A 13,707-nucleotide genomic window follows, 5' to 3' on the forward strand; every position below is an offset into this window, starting at 1 on the left:
ATCTCCCAGAACTGCAGGACTGGGTCACATCATTGGACCTGCAGAGAAAGCCAGCCCCCAGTGGGGAAGAAGTCACTCACCTGTTTCATTGGAGAGCCACTAAGTGAGGTCAACATGGAACAATTTCCTTGCTGGGGAAGTCAGGACTTGGGAGTGCACACGCATTGGTTTATACACTAAGAGAGTGGGGATCAGGGAGATCTGGTCAAGGGGAAAGCCACTGGTCCAGGAAAGGTTAGCATAGGCATAACACCGAAGTCTCCTAGGGCAGGAAGGGAAGTCAGCCACAGATAATCCCATATTTCACCCTGCCTCCGGGGCAGACGTGCCCCGGTAATACCCCAGAAGCTGGGATCAGTGAACTCCCAGCCTGTAGCTGCCATTGCTGGGTGAATCTGCTAGACATCGGACATGTTCTGGCTTGATAAGTATAGGTGGCTGGAGAGAGGGATGCACCAGAAACAGTGGAGGGGCTAGGTTTCCCTTGCATCGGCCTGGTCTCTCATCTTCACCTATAAAAGAAGATCACGTCCGGTATTCCCAAGGACTCCGGGTGGAAAAGTTCAGCTGGGGAGGAGATTCCATCCAGAGTCATATCTGTTGTCACCCCTGCCAAATTAGAGCTCCTAATTAGTTGTCACTAGTACCATGAGCCAGCAACCACTTCAATTCTTTCAATACCTGTCAACATCCAACCTTCCTCCATCTCCTCACATCCCCGACTGGCTCATGAAAGGGTGAACTGAGGTTTGTCAGAGGCCCCAGGGGGCACTTGGCACCCCCCAGGATGGAACAGAAAACAGAGGTCAAGAGGGTGGGCCCCTCATCTGGGGCCTTTTTCCCTCAGAGCCTGGCAGCCTCACTCTGTCACACACACACACACACACACACACACACACACACTCAAACAGGCTGGAGCAGCTGGGTCACTCACCGATGAGTCGGTCAGCGAGGCTGACAGGCTGCGAGGACACTCCAGCCTTATAGCCTGTCACCTCTGGGGGGATGATGACCGCCTGGCAGATGTAGGCTGTGATGGATTTGGAGAAACCCGACTCACCCTCAGGAGTCCGGAGGTCAGTGACATTGTCGGCACACACGGACATTTTCTTCCCCTGGGTTGGGGGACGTGGGGAGGAAGGGGTGGGAAGGAGGGAATGGTCACAGAATTCCCAAAGGGGAAGAGGGTACATTGCTTTCACATCTGAAATTTCAGCCTTCCAGTGGCACGTTGCAGTGGAATGATTTCATTCCAGATCTAATTACAAGACACATTTATTTTTTTTTTTTTATGCTAAAAATAAGGCCTCGGTGTCCTAGTTTCTGAAACTCTGGCCCAGGGGTCGCAAGCCTTTTTGTTTCCTCGGAGTCATGTGGGAGGCTTCTATGGGCAGGGCTGTGATGGTGGCAGAGGATCTGGAGCTCTAATCTACCAGCCCACAGTTAAGGGTCTTCCTTATCCTAGCCAGTTTTCTAGATAGATACTGAACTATATAACTGATTCCCTGAAGTTTTTGAACATCTGGCTTGGTTCACATTCCCTCTCTGTGTCTCCCTTAGTGCTTTGTCATGGGAGCACTCTCCAGACAGATTCCTAGCAGTTAAAACAGACCCCACGACTAGCCCCCTCCCTGCCTTGAGATGGGACGTCTTAGAAATAATTAGAACCTAATCCATTAAAGAAAAAACGTACCAAGAGAAGAAAGTCCATGTTTGTTTGTTTGTTTTTTAAAGATTTTATTTACTTACTTGAGAGAGAGAGAGCATGACAGGGGGGAGGGTCAGAGGGAGAAGCAGACTCCCCGCCGAGCAGGGAGCCCGATGTGGGACTCGATCCCGGGACTCCAGGATCATGACCTGAGCCGAAGGCAGTCGCTTAACCAACTGAGCCACCCAGGCGCCCAGAAAGTCTATGTTTATATAGAGAACGTGACAAGAAATAAAACATTCTGTAACAACCCTCACCATAGAGAACTCTGGAAAATGGTAGGAATAAGACTCCTTCTTCCTGGAGATTTTGTAATAGAGGAAATATTGAGAAATTTTTCCTTTGAAATGTTAAATTTATGGAATATCAGTATATAACTTGTTTGCCAGTATAAAAATCATTTGTTTAATACTTCAAGTGTACTAAACCCAAAGAATAAATACAAAAGCACTAATTCACAAGGATACGTGCACCCCTAAGTTTATTGCAGCATTATTTACGAGAGCTAAATTGTGGAAGCCACCCAAGTACCCACTGATAAGTTAATGGATAAAGAAGATGTGGTGGATATACACAATGGAATATTATACAGCCATAAAAAAGAACGAAGTTTTGCCTGTTGCAACAACATGGATGGAGCTAGAGAGTATGCACTAAGTGAAATAATCCAGTCAGAGAAAGACAAATGCCATATGATTTCACTCGTATGTGGAATTTAAGAAACAAAACAAACGAACAAAAGAAAAAAGGGAGAGAGAGAGAGGCAAACCAAGAAAGAGACTCTAAACTAGAGAACAAGCTGATGGTTACCAGAGGGGAGGTGGGTAGGGGGATGTGTGAAACAGGGGATGGGGATTGAGGAGGGCACTTGTGATGAGCACGGGGTGCTGTATGGAAGTGTTGAATCACTATATTGTACTCCTGAAACTAATGTAACATTATGTCTTACATTATGTGTAGTAATAATGTATGTTAACTACACTGGAATTAAAATTAAAAGCTTAATAAAATGTTTAAAAATGGAAGTGTACTAAGCACTTACAATGTAAGATTTTCAATATTCTAAATTGTATTACAAATGAAGTTATGTCAATTGTCAAATCTGGTGATTCTTGGTTTATTTTTTAGATTGTAAGAAATAAGGGACATGGGAACAGAATCAAACCTTTCCATTATGGGAAAACAAAGAGCTATTTGTCTTTGAACTGACAGTCACACAGGTAGTGTGACAGTACACAGGAAGCATTTCTGAAAAGAATAAAGGAGCAAAGACCAAAAAAGGCAATCCCTCTAAATTCCCCATCTTCATCTCTCTCCCAACTCACTGAATGAAACTTTTGCTACATTGGTCTTGCTTTAATCAGTCTCAATTTCTGAATCATCACTAACTCACTTTGGAAGCTTCATTTGAACTTCTTCAAAGACTTGTAAAAACAAGATAGAGGGGCGCCTGGGTGGCTCAGTCGGTTAAGCATCTGCCTTCGGCTCGGGTCATGATCCCAGGGTCCTGGGATCAAGCCACGCATCGGGCTTCCTGCTCAGTGGGGAGTCTGCTTCTCCCTCTGCCTCTCCCCTCCACTTGTGCTCTCTCTCTGGCTCGCGCTCTCTCCCTCAAATAAATAAAATCTTTAAAAAAATAAAAATAAAACAAGATAGAGACATGTATCTCTAATCTTCCATAGATTAGTTTCTTTTTTTTTATGAAGATACAATTGCCATAGAACATTGATTAGTTTATTTCTTGGCATGTTCTCTATAAAAACAGAAATCAACTTTATCTGCATGCTCCAGAAGGTGGTAGAAGCTGTGCTGTGTAAAAGTCTCACTACCACACAGGATCACAGACTAAAGGCTCAAGATGCCCTTTATTTTGTAACTTTTGAGACTCTCTCTCCTGACTGCTAATCCTGGCTTGTTTGTAATTTAGTTAAGTGCAGTAGTGCCGTGATTACTCTTTACATTTCTGTCTTTGAATTTTGCATCCAACACATTTACAGCAGCATGGAATGGCTAAAGGTAACATTCTTTGCATATCCTATAAAGCCTTCCACATTACTTTTTTTAAAACTGTCAGCAGAGGTTCCTAGAGATGAACTACATACAGTTTATTTTATCCAGCCTTTAGAAAACAAATGACAAATGCCATGATTAGCGAAGACCGCTTTTTAAAGGGGAAAAAATCCTCCTCTGGCATTGCCTTTTTTTTTTTTTTAGATTTTATTTATTTATTTGACAGAGAGAAACACAGCGAGAGAGGGAACACAAGCAGGGGGAGTGGGAGAGGGAGAAGCAGGCTTCCCGCTGAGCAGGAGCCCAACGCGGGGCTCGATCCCAGGACCCTGGGACCATGACCTGAGCCAAAGGCAGACGCCCAACGACTGAGCCACCCAGGCGCCCCTGGCATTGCTTTTATATATTCATTTTGAAAGAACAAAAGTCAGGAAGGAGTAAATGAATATATCTTATCTCAAACACCTTTATTTTCCTAAATGTTTATAATCCAAATGATTTAATTTTAGAGGAAAAGGTCCTCAGGGAGAATAATCATCCCTTAGAAACACTGGAGTTTTCTCAGTCGTCTGCTGCCTGGCTTTTCAGCTTTGTTCCTGTGTCCATTTCTGGCTCTGACCCACTGGGGTCCCCTTTCAATATGACGCCATCGGCACTCACACAGCTTACCTGGTTTCCACACAGACTGAGGGTAAAGTGATGGAAATACTTCAGCCCTTTGGAAGTGAAGCTTGGCCCTCCAGCCAGAGAGACGGTGTTTGCCAAAGCCAAGAAGTTGTAGTCCAAAACCCCGGTCGGAGTGCTGATTGAGAAGGTGCAGTCATTGTAGCACAGAGAGTGGATCTGAGGGGAAAGGATCGGTCAGGTTGGCTGTGCAGGCCGTGCCTTAAGGGGACCAGAGTGGAGACTGGCAGCTATTGTCCCCAGCCTGGTCCAGCCCAGGAGAGAGAGAAGTGGACGTAAGGATTGGGTGGGCATTAAAATAAGGGAAATGAGCTAGTGGGGGTTATGTACATCCCACAGTTCACCTGTTAGCACATATATAATCTACAAACCCGAATCTACTGTTTTTCAGTAAGGAATTCGGTCAGATTTAAAGCCTTGTCCCTAATGCCTAGATGATAGAAGTCTCTCAAGACACAAGGTAGCCCTTCTTGCTTTTAAGCAGAAGACAAGGAGGTGCTAGCTGGAAGAAGGGTGTTCAGGATGGCAGAAGAGAAACTGCAAGCCTTTGCCTGCACCCCATTTAAAACTCACTGAAGCCTTGCTCCTCTCTCCCAGGTTCTCTGCAGGACACTGAGCTCCAAAAGGGGATTTAGCAGCGCCTGCGTGGCTCAATTGGTTAAGCGTCAGACTCTTGGTTTTGGCTAGGTCATGATCTCATGGGTCGCGAGATGGAGCCCCACATCAGGCTCTACACTCAGCAGGATCAGCTTCTCTCCCTCTCTCTCTGCCCCTCCCACCCCACCTTGAGCACGCTCGTGCTCATGTGCTCTCTCTCTCTCTCTCTCCCTCTCTCTCTCTGGCATGAACAAATAAACTTAAAAAAAGGGGGGGGATTTATATCTCATAAACCCCTTACTCCGTTTTAGGAAACCCATTCAGCACAGCCTTATGCAACTGTCATTCCCTCCCAAAGCAGCAGAGGGAGCCTCAGGGGAGGAAGTTTGCAGAAAAGTCTAGGGTGCCCAAAAGAGGTTGCCCCGGGGTCTGCAGAACTGTTGTGTTTACTGCACAGCTAAACTGAGCAGCATTTGCAGACTGTATAAATAATGCCTCACAGATGTTTGTGTGTTGATGTGGCTGTGATAAGTAAAATACAAGTTGATTCAAAAAGCATTAATGAATACCTAAGAGCTTTTCCTCAGAGTACTTTCTTAGCTTCAGAAAGTACACGGGGGCAACAGCACTGTTAGTTTACTTTAGAAAAAACCCTCTAGGATAAAAGACAGCAATGCCAGTTAACTGTATGTCCCAGCGAAGGTGGGTTGCCTTCCCAAAGGAGAGGGGGCCAACTCCCATGACAATAGGTTGGATTGAAGTAGGCTGAATGTGAGCCCGAGCTCTTATTCCTTCCCTTCAGGTCTCTGCAGAGATGCCAAATAACCCTCTGAACCAGACTGTCACAGATCTCCCTAACCCATCCCTTGAAAATGAGACTTGTCCATGACTGAGGCCTAGACCCTGAAAACCAACCTCTACAGCTAAGAACTTGCCCTCCACAGTTAAAGCCTCGGCGGGTATCCTTAAGGACTCTAACCTGGGAGTAAACTACAGGGAATGTTTGGGTATCAGCCCCTCAAGAACCCCACCCAGGTCCTGGTACCCTCTGAGGTGGTCCATCCAGAGGGCCAAGGTTAGGATGCATGACACATTGCTGGCACCTTGTTGCTCTTGGTTCCTGGACCACAGGGCACGCAGGCCTGGATGCCATAAGGCTGGTGGGCCTTCAGGATTGTGTTAGGGGGGCAGGAGTGGCAAGTTCCTGAGTCCCGATCGATGTAGTAGCCAGCAGGACAAGAGGTGCAGGAGGAGCCCACGTCAGAGGCTTCCAGAGCACAGGGACGGCAGTAGGAGGCCACCCCGTCCATGACGTTGGTGACATTGATAGAATAGATTTTGGCGACGTCATTGGTGTACTTCCTGCCCTGGAAACATGAGGAGAGAGGGCAGAAGCCTGAGACACCAGCAGCAATTGAGTTCTCTAGAAATAGCAAATGACTATTTAACCCTCTTTACCCTATAATACTTGAGAAAAATCTTAGAAGCATCCTATTCGTACTCACTAAAGAGTTGCTCTTTGTGAACATTGTGTGTCACATTAAACCAAGAGAAACCCATTCTGAATGTTGAATAAAAATATTAAGTGCCATGGGAGAAATATGCAGTAGATACCGTTATATGCAAAAAGCAGGTCTCTTCCTTGTGAAAGGGGGAAAAAAATGTAATTGAACTTAGAGTTTCATCTTCCTGGGAAGTCATTTGGACAAGGCTGGATGCTTCTCAGGGGCTGGAATAGGCAGTTCCGTGCTTGACTCCTTCAGATCCTTCTAACCTAATCCGTGGGTTCTGAACCTCACACTCATACTTAAGCTAATGCTAGGAATCATCCTGGCTCAGAGGTCTCTCCTGGGAGCTAGGGGTCTGGAAAAGGGGAGGAGCTTACCGTCTCATGAAAAGTGGTCCTCTGGAAGGCCCAGGTGAAGCTCATGGTAGCATTCTCCTCGATGATATAGGTGTAGGACTGTTTGCCTTTGGAACCTTTCCATGTCTCCACAGGAGTGTTGGTCCTAGAGTTCACACCCTGAACCCAAGACAGACAAGTGAAGAAGGCACAATGGCTGGGTGGCTGGTGGGGGACAGAGTTCCCATACTGCTGCCATCCCAGGGGCCATCACAGTCGGTCAGACCCATGTTAAACTGTGAAGTCCCTGACGGACAGTCTGGGCCCTTCCTCTGTGAAATTACTATAAACGGGGCTGTCAGTTATGTTGATGCGCCAAAAAGGTAGAGGGGGGCCAACGCTCCCAATAGTCCCTGGAAGCCCCATTGCAGACAGAGAAAGGGAAACATACCACCATGAAGTAGAGCTCACAGTTCACAGAACAGATGGTCTCAAAGACAAATGTGATCCTGGCCACCTCTTTATTCTCTGTGTCTGCCATCACTGACTGTGGAGGTCTGTGGGGCAGAAACTACAAGTCAGTTCCAGAGACCAGGCAGTGTTTACTGAAGGGCCCAGACAGCAGCAAAATGTCCGCTGTGGGACAGGGTTAAGTTCTGAGGATGCTGGAAAAAGCATGGATTAAGTCCAACTCTGCCACCTAGCTATGTGACCAAATTGTAGTTTCCTCATCTGTAAAATGAAGGTGATGATAGCTTTCTTATTTACCTTCCATTGCTGTGGTGAGATCCAAGGGCATAACAGATGCAGGAGTGCTTTGTAAAATGCTCTATAATCTCACTAGCAGAGTGGGGTCCTCAGACCAGCAGCATTGCCCTCACTGGAGCTTATTAGAGGCACAGAACCTCGGGCCCCTCCCCAGACCCACTGAATCAGAATCTGCACATTAGCAAGATTCCCAGGTGATGCATAAGGATGTCAAGGTTTGAGAAGCTCTACCATCGTTAAGATGTAAATTACCTACATTCACTTAGCAGCTCACTCTCTGGGGTGGTGGGAGTTTTTCTCAGGTCAAATGAGCAGATATTTCAATTTGTCATCTCTTCAGCCAAGTTCTCAGGCTGGTCCTTCTTTTGGGAAAGAGAGAGCCAGGCCCAGGGGGGCAGGTGGAGGAGGGGTGGTGAGTGCGGGAGGTGAGGAAGCACTTTACTATAGCAGTCAGCTTTGCAAATTGAAATGTACTTTTGAGAATTTACCCCCCAAAAAGCCTAAAAAATTTGCTCACCTTGCAAATGGGATATAACTTCTCATCTCTGAGTAGTGTAAATTAAGAGAAGGGAAATGAATACCTTTTGAGCAATTACTGTGGGCTGAGCACTGTGCCAGCAATGGAAAGGAGGGAGCTTGAAGAAGGTAAAGGAGAAGCCAGGCGGGCAATAGGGAAACCCATTCAGTGGTCCCCCCTCATCTTGAAAGCACATATGGGCAGAAGAATTCACTTTGGTTTTGGAAATCCATCTACGGCTTTTCTTTTGTCCTTGGCCATTTGCTTATATCCTAAGGACCACCAGTCCCAGCGCCTATCTACACAGTTATGCTAACCACTGGGCTGGAAGAATCATCTCAACCTGAGTTAGTCCAAAGTCACAGACTGTCAATCCCCTTTTTTTACCAATGAGGAGCCTGAAGCCTAGGAGCATGGTGACTTTCCCAAGTTCACAAAGCCAGTAAGTGGTGAAGTTCAAGTGTTCTGTCTTCAGTCCAGTGTTCTTTCCATCATACCACACTGTATGTAGTATTTATTTTAATGGCAAACACATTGCTTAACATCCTAGGTCTTCTTGGCATATGGGGATCAATATGACAAAAAGAATAATCCATCTCAGTCTTCTTCTCCCAAATAAAGACGAACTGTCAATGGGTTCTGGCCCTCATTTTTTAATTTTTAAAATTTAATTAATTAATTTATTTTGGATTTATTTATCTATTTTAGAGAGAGAGAAAGTGCGCAGTGGGGAGAGGCAGAGGAGAGAGAGAATCTCAAGCGGACTCTCTACTGAGCACAGAGCACAAATGTGGGGCTCGAACCCACGCCCCTGAGATCATGACCTGAACTGAAATCAAGAGTTAGATGCTTAACCAACTGAGCCACCCAGGCGCCCCTGGCCCTCTTTTTTAAAGTTGTTGTTGTTGTAACATTTTATCTGATGGCATGAGGAGGAAGAATTCGAATAGCTTGTGGCCAATCGATGAGAGAAGCCAGATGGAAGAGAGCACCACCAGGAGGTCCACCAGCATGGGCAGCAACAAAGAAGCCATGTTAGTATTCGGGTTAACTTTGTCAGATCATTACCCTGCCCTCCTGTATTCTGAAGTCATGCTTCCACAAGCCAGAAGCCCTCTCCTCTACACCATTCCAAGCTATGTGGGACTTGGATGTGGTCAAAGTAGCATGGGCTTCCCCTTAGCTTTGTATCCCTCACCTGAATCCTGGCACAACCAGAGTGAGAATCATGAAGTCATTGTCTGAGGCTCCAACAGCCGTATAAATGTGATCACCAGCCACTTCCCAGCCTGGAAAAGGAGAGGGGAGAGTTAGGGCAAAGGTGCACCCAGATGACACTCTGAAAGAGAGAGAGAACACTGTCCTTTGAGGCATCCAGAACCACCACCAAAACCAAACCACATTATTTATCCTGCTACTTTGGTCAAAGACTCTGAAACTCTCAGAGCAAGCCATTTGGAGTGTGTGCACATTGTTTCTAGCTCTAGTTCTACCTCTAAAACCAAGCTCTGGCAGAATAAAGGTCCGTAGGGAGTGGAACTTTCCAGGGAATGCATGGCATGATTAGCTCATTTTTTGCAGACATCACTGTTATGAAGAAATGTGAAGTGGGAGAGCTCCCGGTCAGCAGGGAGCTGACAGCTCACAGTAAGTGACGAGGCACTTACCGGTCATGCCCTTGTACTCAAAGTTGATCCCACTGAGAACAGTGGTTTCCATGTTTGAGGGCAGCGTGTTCCACCATTTGTATTCGAATCCCACGGCTGGCTCAGTCCCGGCTGGGCAGTGGCTGCAATCTGGGGGAACCACAAGATCCATGCCTTCAGCAAGGAGGCTGCAGCAACCCTGACTGGAGCTGCTGTCCCGCGGACAAGTGACAACAGCGGTGGGCAGCCAAAGGGGGGTAATGCTCAGCACTGTAGCACGTTTAGATCAGGTCGACTGGAAAACATTCTGACAATGTATTTCACAAATGCAGGACATAAACCGTGACCCTTAATTCCAATACTCCAGCTACCCTACTTGCCCACCAAATTTTTCCCTTCAAAACTTAAATGGAGATGAACCATGAGAGACGATGGGCTCTGAGAAACAAACGGGGGGTTTGGGGGGGGGGGGATGGGTTAGCCTGGTGATGGGTATTAAAGAGGGCACGTATTGAATGGAGCACTGGGTGTTATACGCAAACAATGAATCATGGAACACTACATCAAAAACTAATGATGTAATGTATGGTGACTAACATAACATAATAAAATAAAATTAATAATAATAAAAAAACTTAAATGGATCTTCTAGTCTGATGCATATGGTTCATATTATTTGCCGCAGTATTATCAGTAAATGCGTTTACATGAATAGGTACAAAAATCCTCCCCACGTCTTTCTGCAGCATGGCTTATGGTTCCGATCATATCAAGCTGGCCATCCCCGCTCCCCAAACCTTCTGGTTAGCATCCCTGCTGCATGCTGGAAGCCTCTGTGGTGAGGACTGCATACGTGAGGCCTGAGTCACAGTTGCAGTCAGAAGAAGGAGGGAGGCAGGCCGTTCTCCAGCGTGACTCCGACCTACAGGCAGGGCCCACCCTGACCTCGCTCCTCCTGAACTCAGTCCACAGAGCGGCCCGGCCCTCACTGCCTCCCTGGGAAGGACAGCGTGCACGTTCAGCCGGCCGCTCTGAGTGCCCACGTGGCCCACCCAGTGAGCGACGTGGGAACGGACAGGATGCAGATAGAGAGGTTACCGGAGCCGTTGGAGTAAGAGCCGTAAGGGCAGGGCTCGCAGCTGCTGTTGTTGGTTTTGAAAAAGCCTGGGTTGCAGGGCGGGCAGCGGGTCTTCACGCCAGAGGCAGGCAGCTTCACGGCCCCCTCGAGATCCTCACCGCAGATTTTCGGCTGGGCCCATTTGTACATGAGCTGTGTCTGCAGAAATGCATTAAGAATGGCTCAGCCTGTGCGGGATTTAGCACATCTTTAGGAATTTACCTTGAGAGTGTGGGGGTAGGGGGTCTGGGTTATAACGAAAGTTTCGTGAAGGCAGGGGACCCCTTCTGGTCACCAGTGTATCCCATGCTCCTAGCCTAGAGGCTGGCACACGGCGGTGCTCAATAAATATCTGCTGAATGTTGACTGGATGAAAAGGGATATACTCAGCAAGGACATGCGTGACAGAGAGAAGGGAAGGACCAGTTGTCTCCAGAGAAAGCTTCGGTTCCAGTGTAGCATCTTATGACTACCATGGTCACAGGAAAAGTAGCTGATGAAAAATCCCAAAACGTAAAAAGGGATGTCCCCGTTTGTCTTCCAAGTATTTTCTTTGCCTTTTCATTTATTCAGTAGACATTTATAGAAAGCCTACTACACCTGTATGCCAGAGCTGGGGGCTCAGCGATGAATGAGACAGGGCTCCTTCCCTTAAGGAGCTCACCATCTAGCAAGGGCAACAATCGCCTAAGAATGATCCGTGTGGGCAGATGGACACTGTGTTCTCTGGGACATCAAGGCAAAAGGGACAATGCTGGCCAAAGGGTACAAACTTCCAGTTATAAGACCAATAAGTTCTGGGGATCTAAAGTGCATCAAGGTGGTTACAGTTAATAGTACTGTACTACTGTATATACTTGAGAGTTGCTAAGAGAGTCGATCTTAAATGTTTTCACCACCAGAAAAAAAAGGGTAATTATGTGATATCGTGGAGGTGTTAATTAATGCTACGGTGGTCATCATTTTGCAATACATAAGTATATCAAATGAATACACCGTATACCTTAAACTTACACAAAGTTGTACATCAGTTATATCTCGATGAAGCTGGGGGAAAAGGGGAAGAGGAGTGGTCAGCCACCAGATCAGTGGACAAGGGAAACATTGTGTCTGTCACTCACTAGAGCCATCCCTACTCTTTTGATGGAGGTATTGGATATGGAAGGGATAACCTGAGGGAGGCTCCTGGTTCAGCAGGTGCAAGCCTCCTGTGTGGCCCTTGAGCCAAGTCAGAGATGAAAGGTGTAATCCCCAAGAGTGGATTACATTGGAGGGATGACGATCTGGGCAGCACTGCCATGAGTGTGAAAAGGTGGACGAATAAGGCATCCGTCCATTTTACTCAGCGTAAGAAATGACAGGTCTTAAGAGGAGTCTGTGCTGCCTTGGGTCCTGGGGCTCCCCCCTCCCAACTCTGCCATGAAGAGATTCCTCCCTGTGAAGAGCAGCCAATGGCCAGAGCCCCAACTTTGTGCTGTAACCTGGGCGCTCTCGCCCAGCTTGTCCCCTTGAGTCTCATGGAGAGAAGGGTCTGGGGAGAAGGAAGACTGACTTGGGCCGTCTCTTGGAGCAGCACATGCAGCAGCCCCAGTGAACCGGCCAACCTGGTCCCTGGGGAACCACTAATGCACAGCAAAAGCCACAAGGGCCATCATGGGAGTTGGCTCGAGTTACGTCCCTTGATTTAAAAATACAGTTTAGAGGACAAAGTGAAATCATGAGACTGAGCAGAACCAGTGCAGGCGTGAGGCACAGATCATGAGAGTTCTGGAAGGCATTCCTGATGAATGCATATTCATGTGCACTCCCGCTTCAGGGCTCCTCAGGCTCGGCTAGGCTGCAAGGCGGAGCCCTGGCTCTGGCCCTACTGAGCATCCAGAGGCTCTAGGCTGTTCAGGGAAGGGCAGACATCCCGGCTGGCAGGCAGCGGAGCTCACTACAGATCTAGAGGGCCTTGGCCGGAGCCTGGGAGGGGAAGGGGAGAGACTGGTGCAGAAGGAAGCAAAGACAGACACATTCAGCCACGTGTTATGCCAAGGAGGGAGAAAAGGGGCAGGATTAAGTGTCCCCATTTAATTAGTGAGTCAACTGCTGCCAAGAAAATGAAGATAATTTTACAGGTCATACTGAACCCCAGACACTGCACGGCTAAGTCTAAGGTAAAACTGATGAGATATGTAGCCATTCTCCCTCGGCTGCTGGGGGACAGGGGTGGGGGAGGGTGGGGAGTAAGAGATGATTATGAAAAGCAATCGCTGCTAAGGACCGGACTTTATCCCATGCTTATTTGGCAAAAGGAGAATTAATCCAGCCGTCCAACCAGCAAATGCTTATGCCTCCTAATAGGCAAGCCTATGCTTAATGCCGAATGCAGATTTCCCATCTTCTACCTTCCTGAGAGGCTGTGGTTTAGGGATACAGACAATTCATCCAAATGTCTGATCTAAGACAAATCCCTCCGCTTGTGCCCCGGAGCCATCCCAGCTCACTTTCTGCCGTTCCTCGTTCCTCGAACCCGCTGGGCACCAGTTGGCCACCTCCACACCCGCTGTGCGCTCTGCCTGGAAAGCGCTGTGGCCACCACTCGTCTCACTCAGGTCTCTGTTCAAATGTTCCGTCCTCAAATGTCATTCCAACCCTCTCTAAAATAGCATTGCCACCCTCTGTCATTCTCTGTTTCCTGATCCTTTTTTAATGTTTTGCTTCTACTTCCTGCCATCTGATATACTCTAATTTGTGGTTTACCTGTTGTCTCTCTTTCCACTTGCTCTCCAGCAAGAATTAAGCTCCATGAAAGTAGGTGTTCTCCCCGTTTGG

The 13,707-nt window shown here is 47.4% G+C and overlaps 1 protein-coding gene across 1 annotated transcript in view; it reads right to left on the reverse strand.

Moving 5' to 3' along the window:
- ELAPOR1 (endosome-lysosome associated apoptosis and autophagy regulator 1) overlaps positions 1-13,707 on the reverse strand; it is a 67,033-nt gene that overhangs the window by 3,948 nt on the left and 49,378 nt on the right. The window contains exons 10-19 of the mRNA XM_025872343.2: positions 10,872-11,049; positions 9,795-9,923; positions 9,326-9,416; positions 7,294-7,399; positions 6,885-7,022; positions 6,103-6,366; positions 4,388-4,561; positions 935-1,115; positions 513-609; positions 1-38 (exon numbers count right to left, since the gene is read on the reverse strand). The exon at positions 1-38 is cut by the window's left edge and continues 64 nt beyond it. Of these exons, the coding sequence (XP_025728128.1) occupies positions 1-38; positions 513-609; positions 935-1,115; positions 4,388-4,561; positions 6,103-6,366; positions 6,885-7,022; positions 7,294-7,399; positions 9,326-9,416; positions 9,795-9,923; positions 10,872-11,049 (1,396 nt within the window). The remainder of the gene's footprint in view (positions 39-512; positions 610-934; positions 1,116-4,387; positions 4,562-6,102; positions 6,367-6,884; positions 7,023-7,293; positions 7,400-9,325; positions 9,417-9,794; positions 9,924-10,871; positions 11,050-13,707) is intronic.

The sequence above is a fragment of the Callorhinus ursinus genome, unplaced genomic scaffold (assembly GCF_003265705.2).
Source record: "Callorhinus ursinus isolate GAN/ISIS: 27379988/994484 unplaced genomic scaffold, GSC_fseal_2.0 scaffold9, whole genome shotgun sequence".
In the NCBI taxonomy this organism is placed as follows: Eukaryota; Metazoa; Chordata; class Mammalia; order Carnivora; family Otariidae; genus Callorhinus; species Callorhinus ursinus.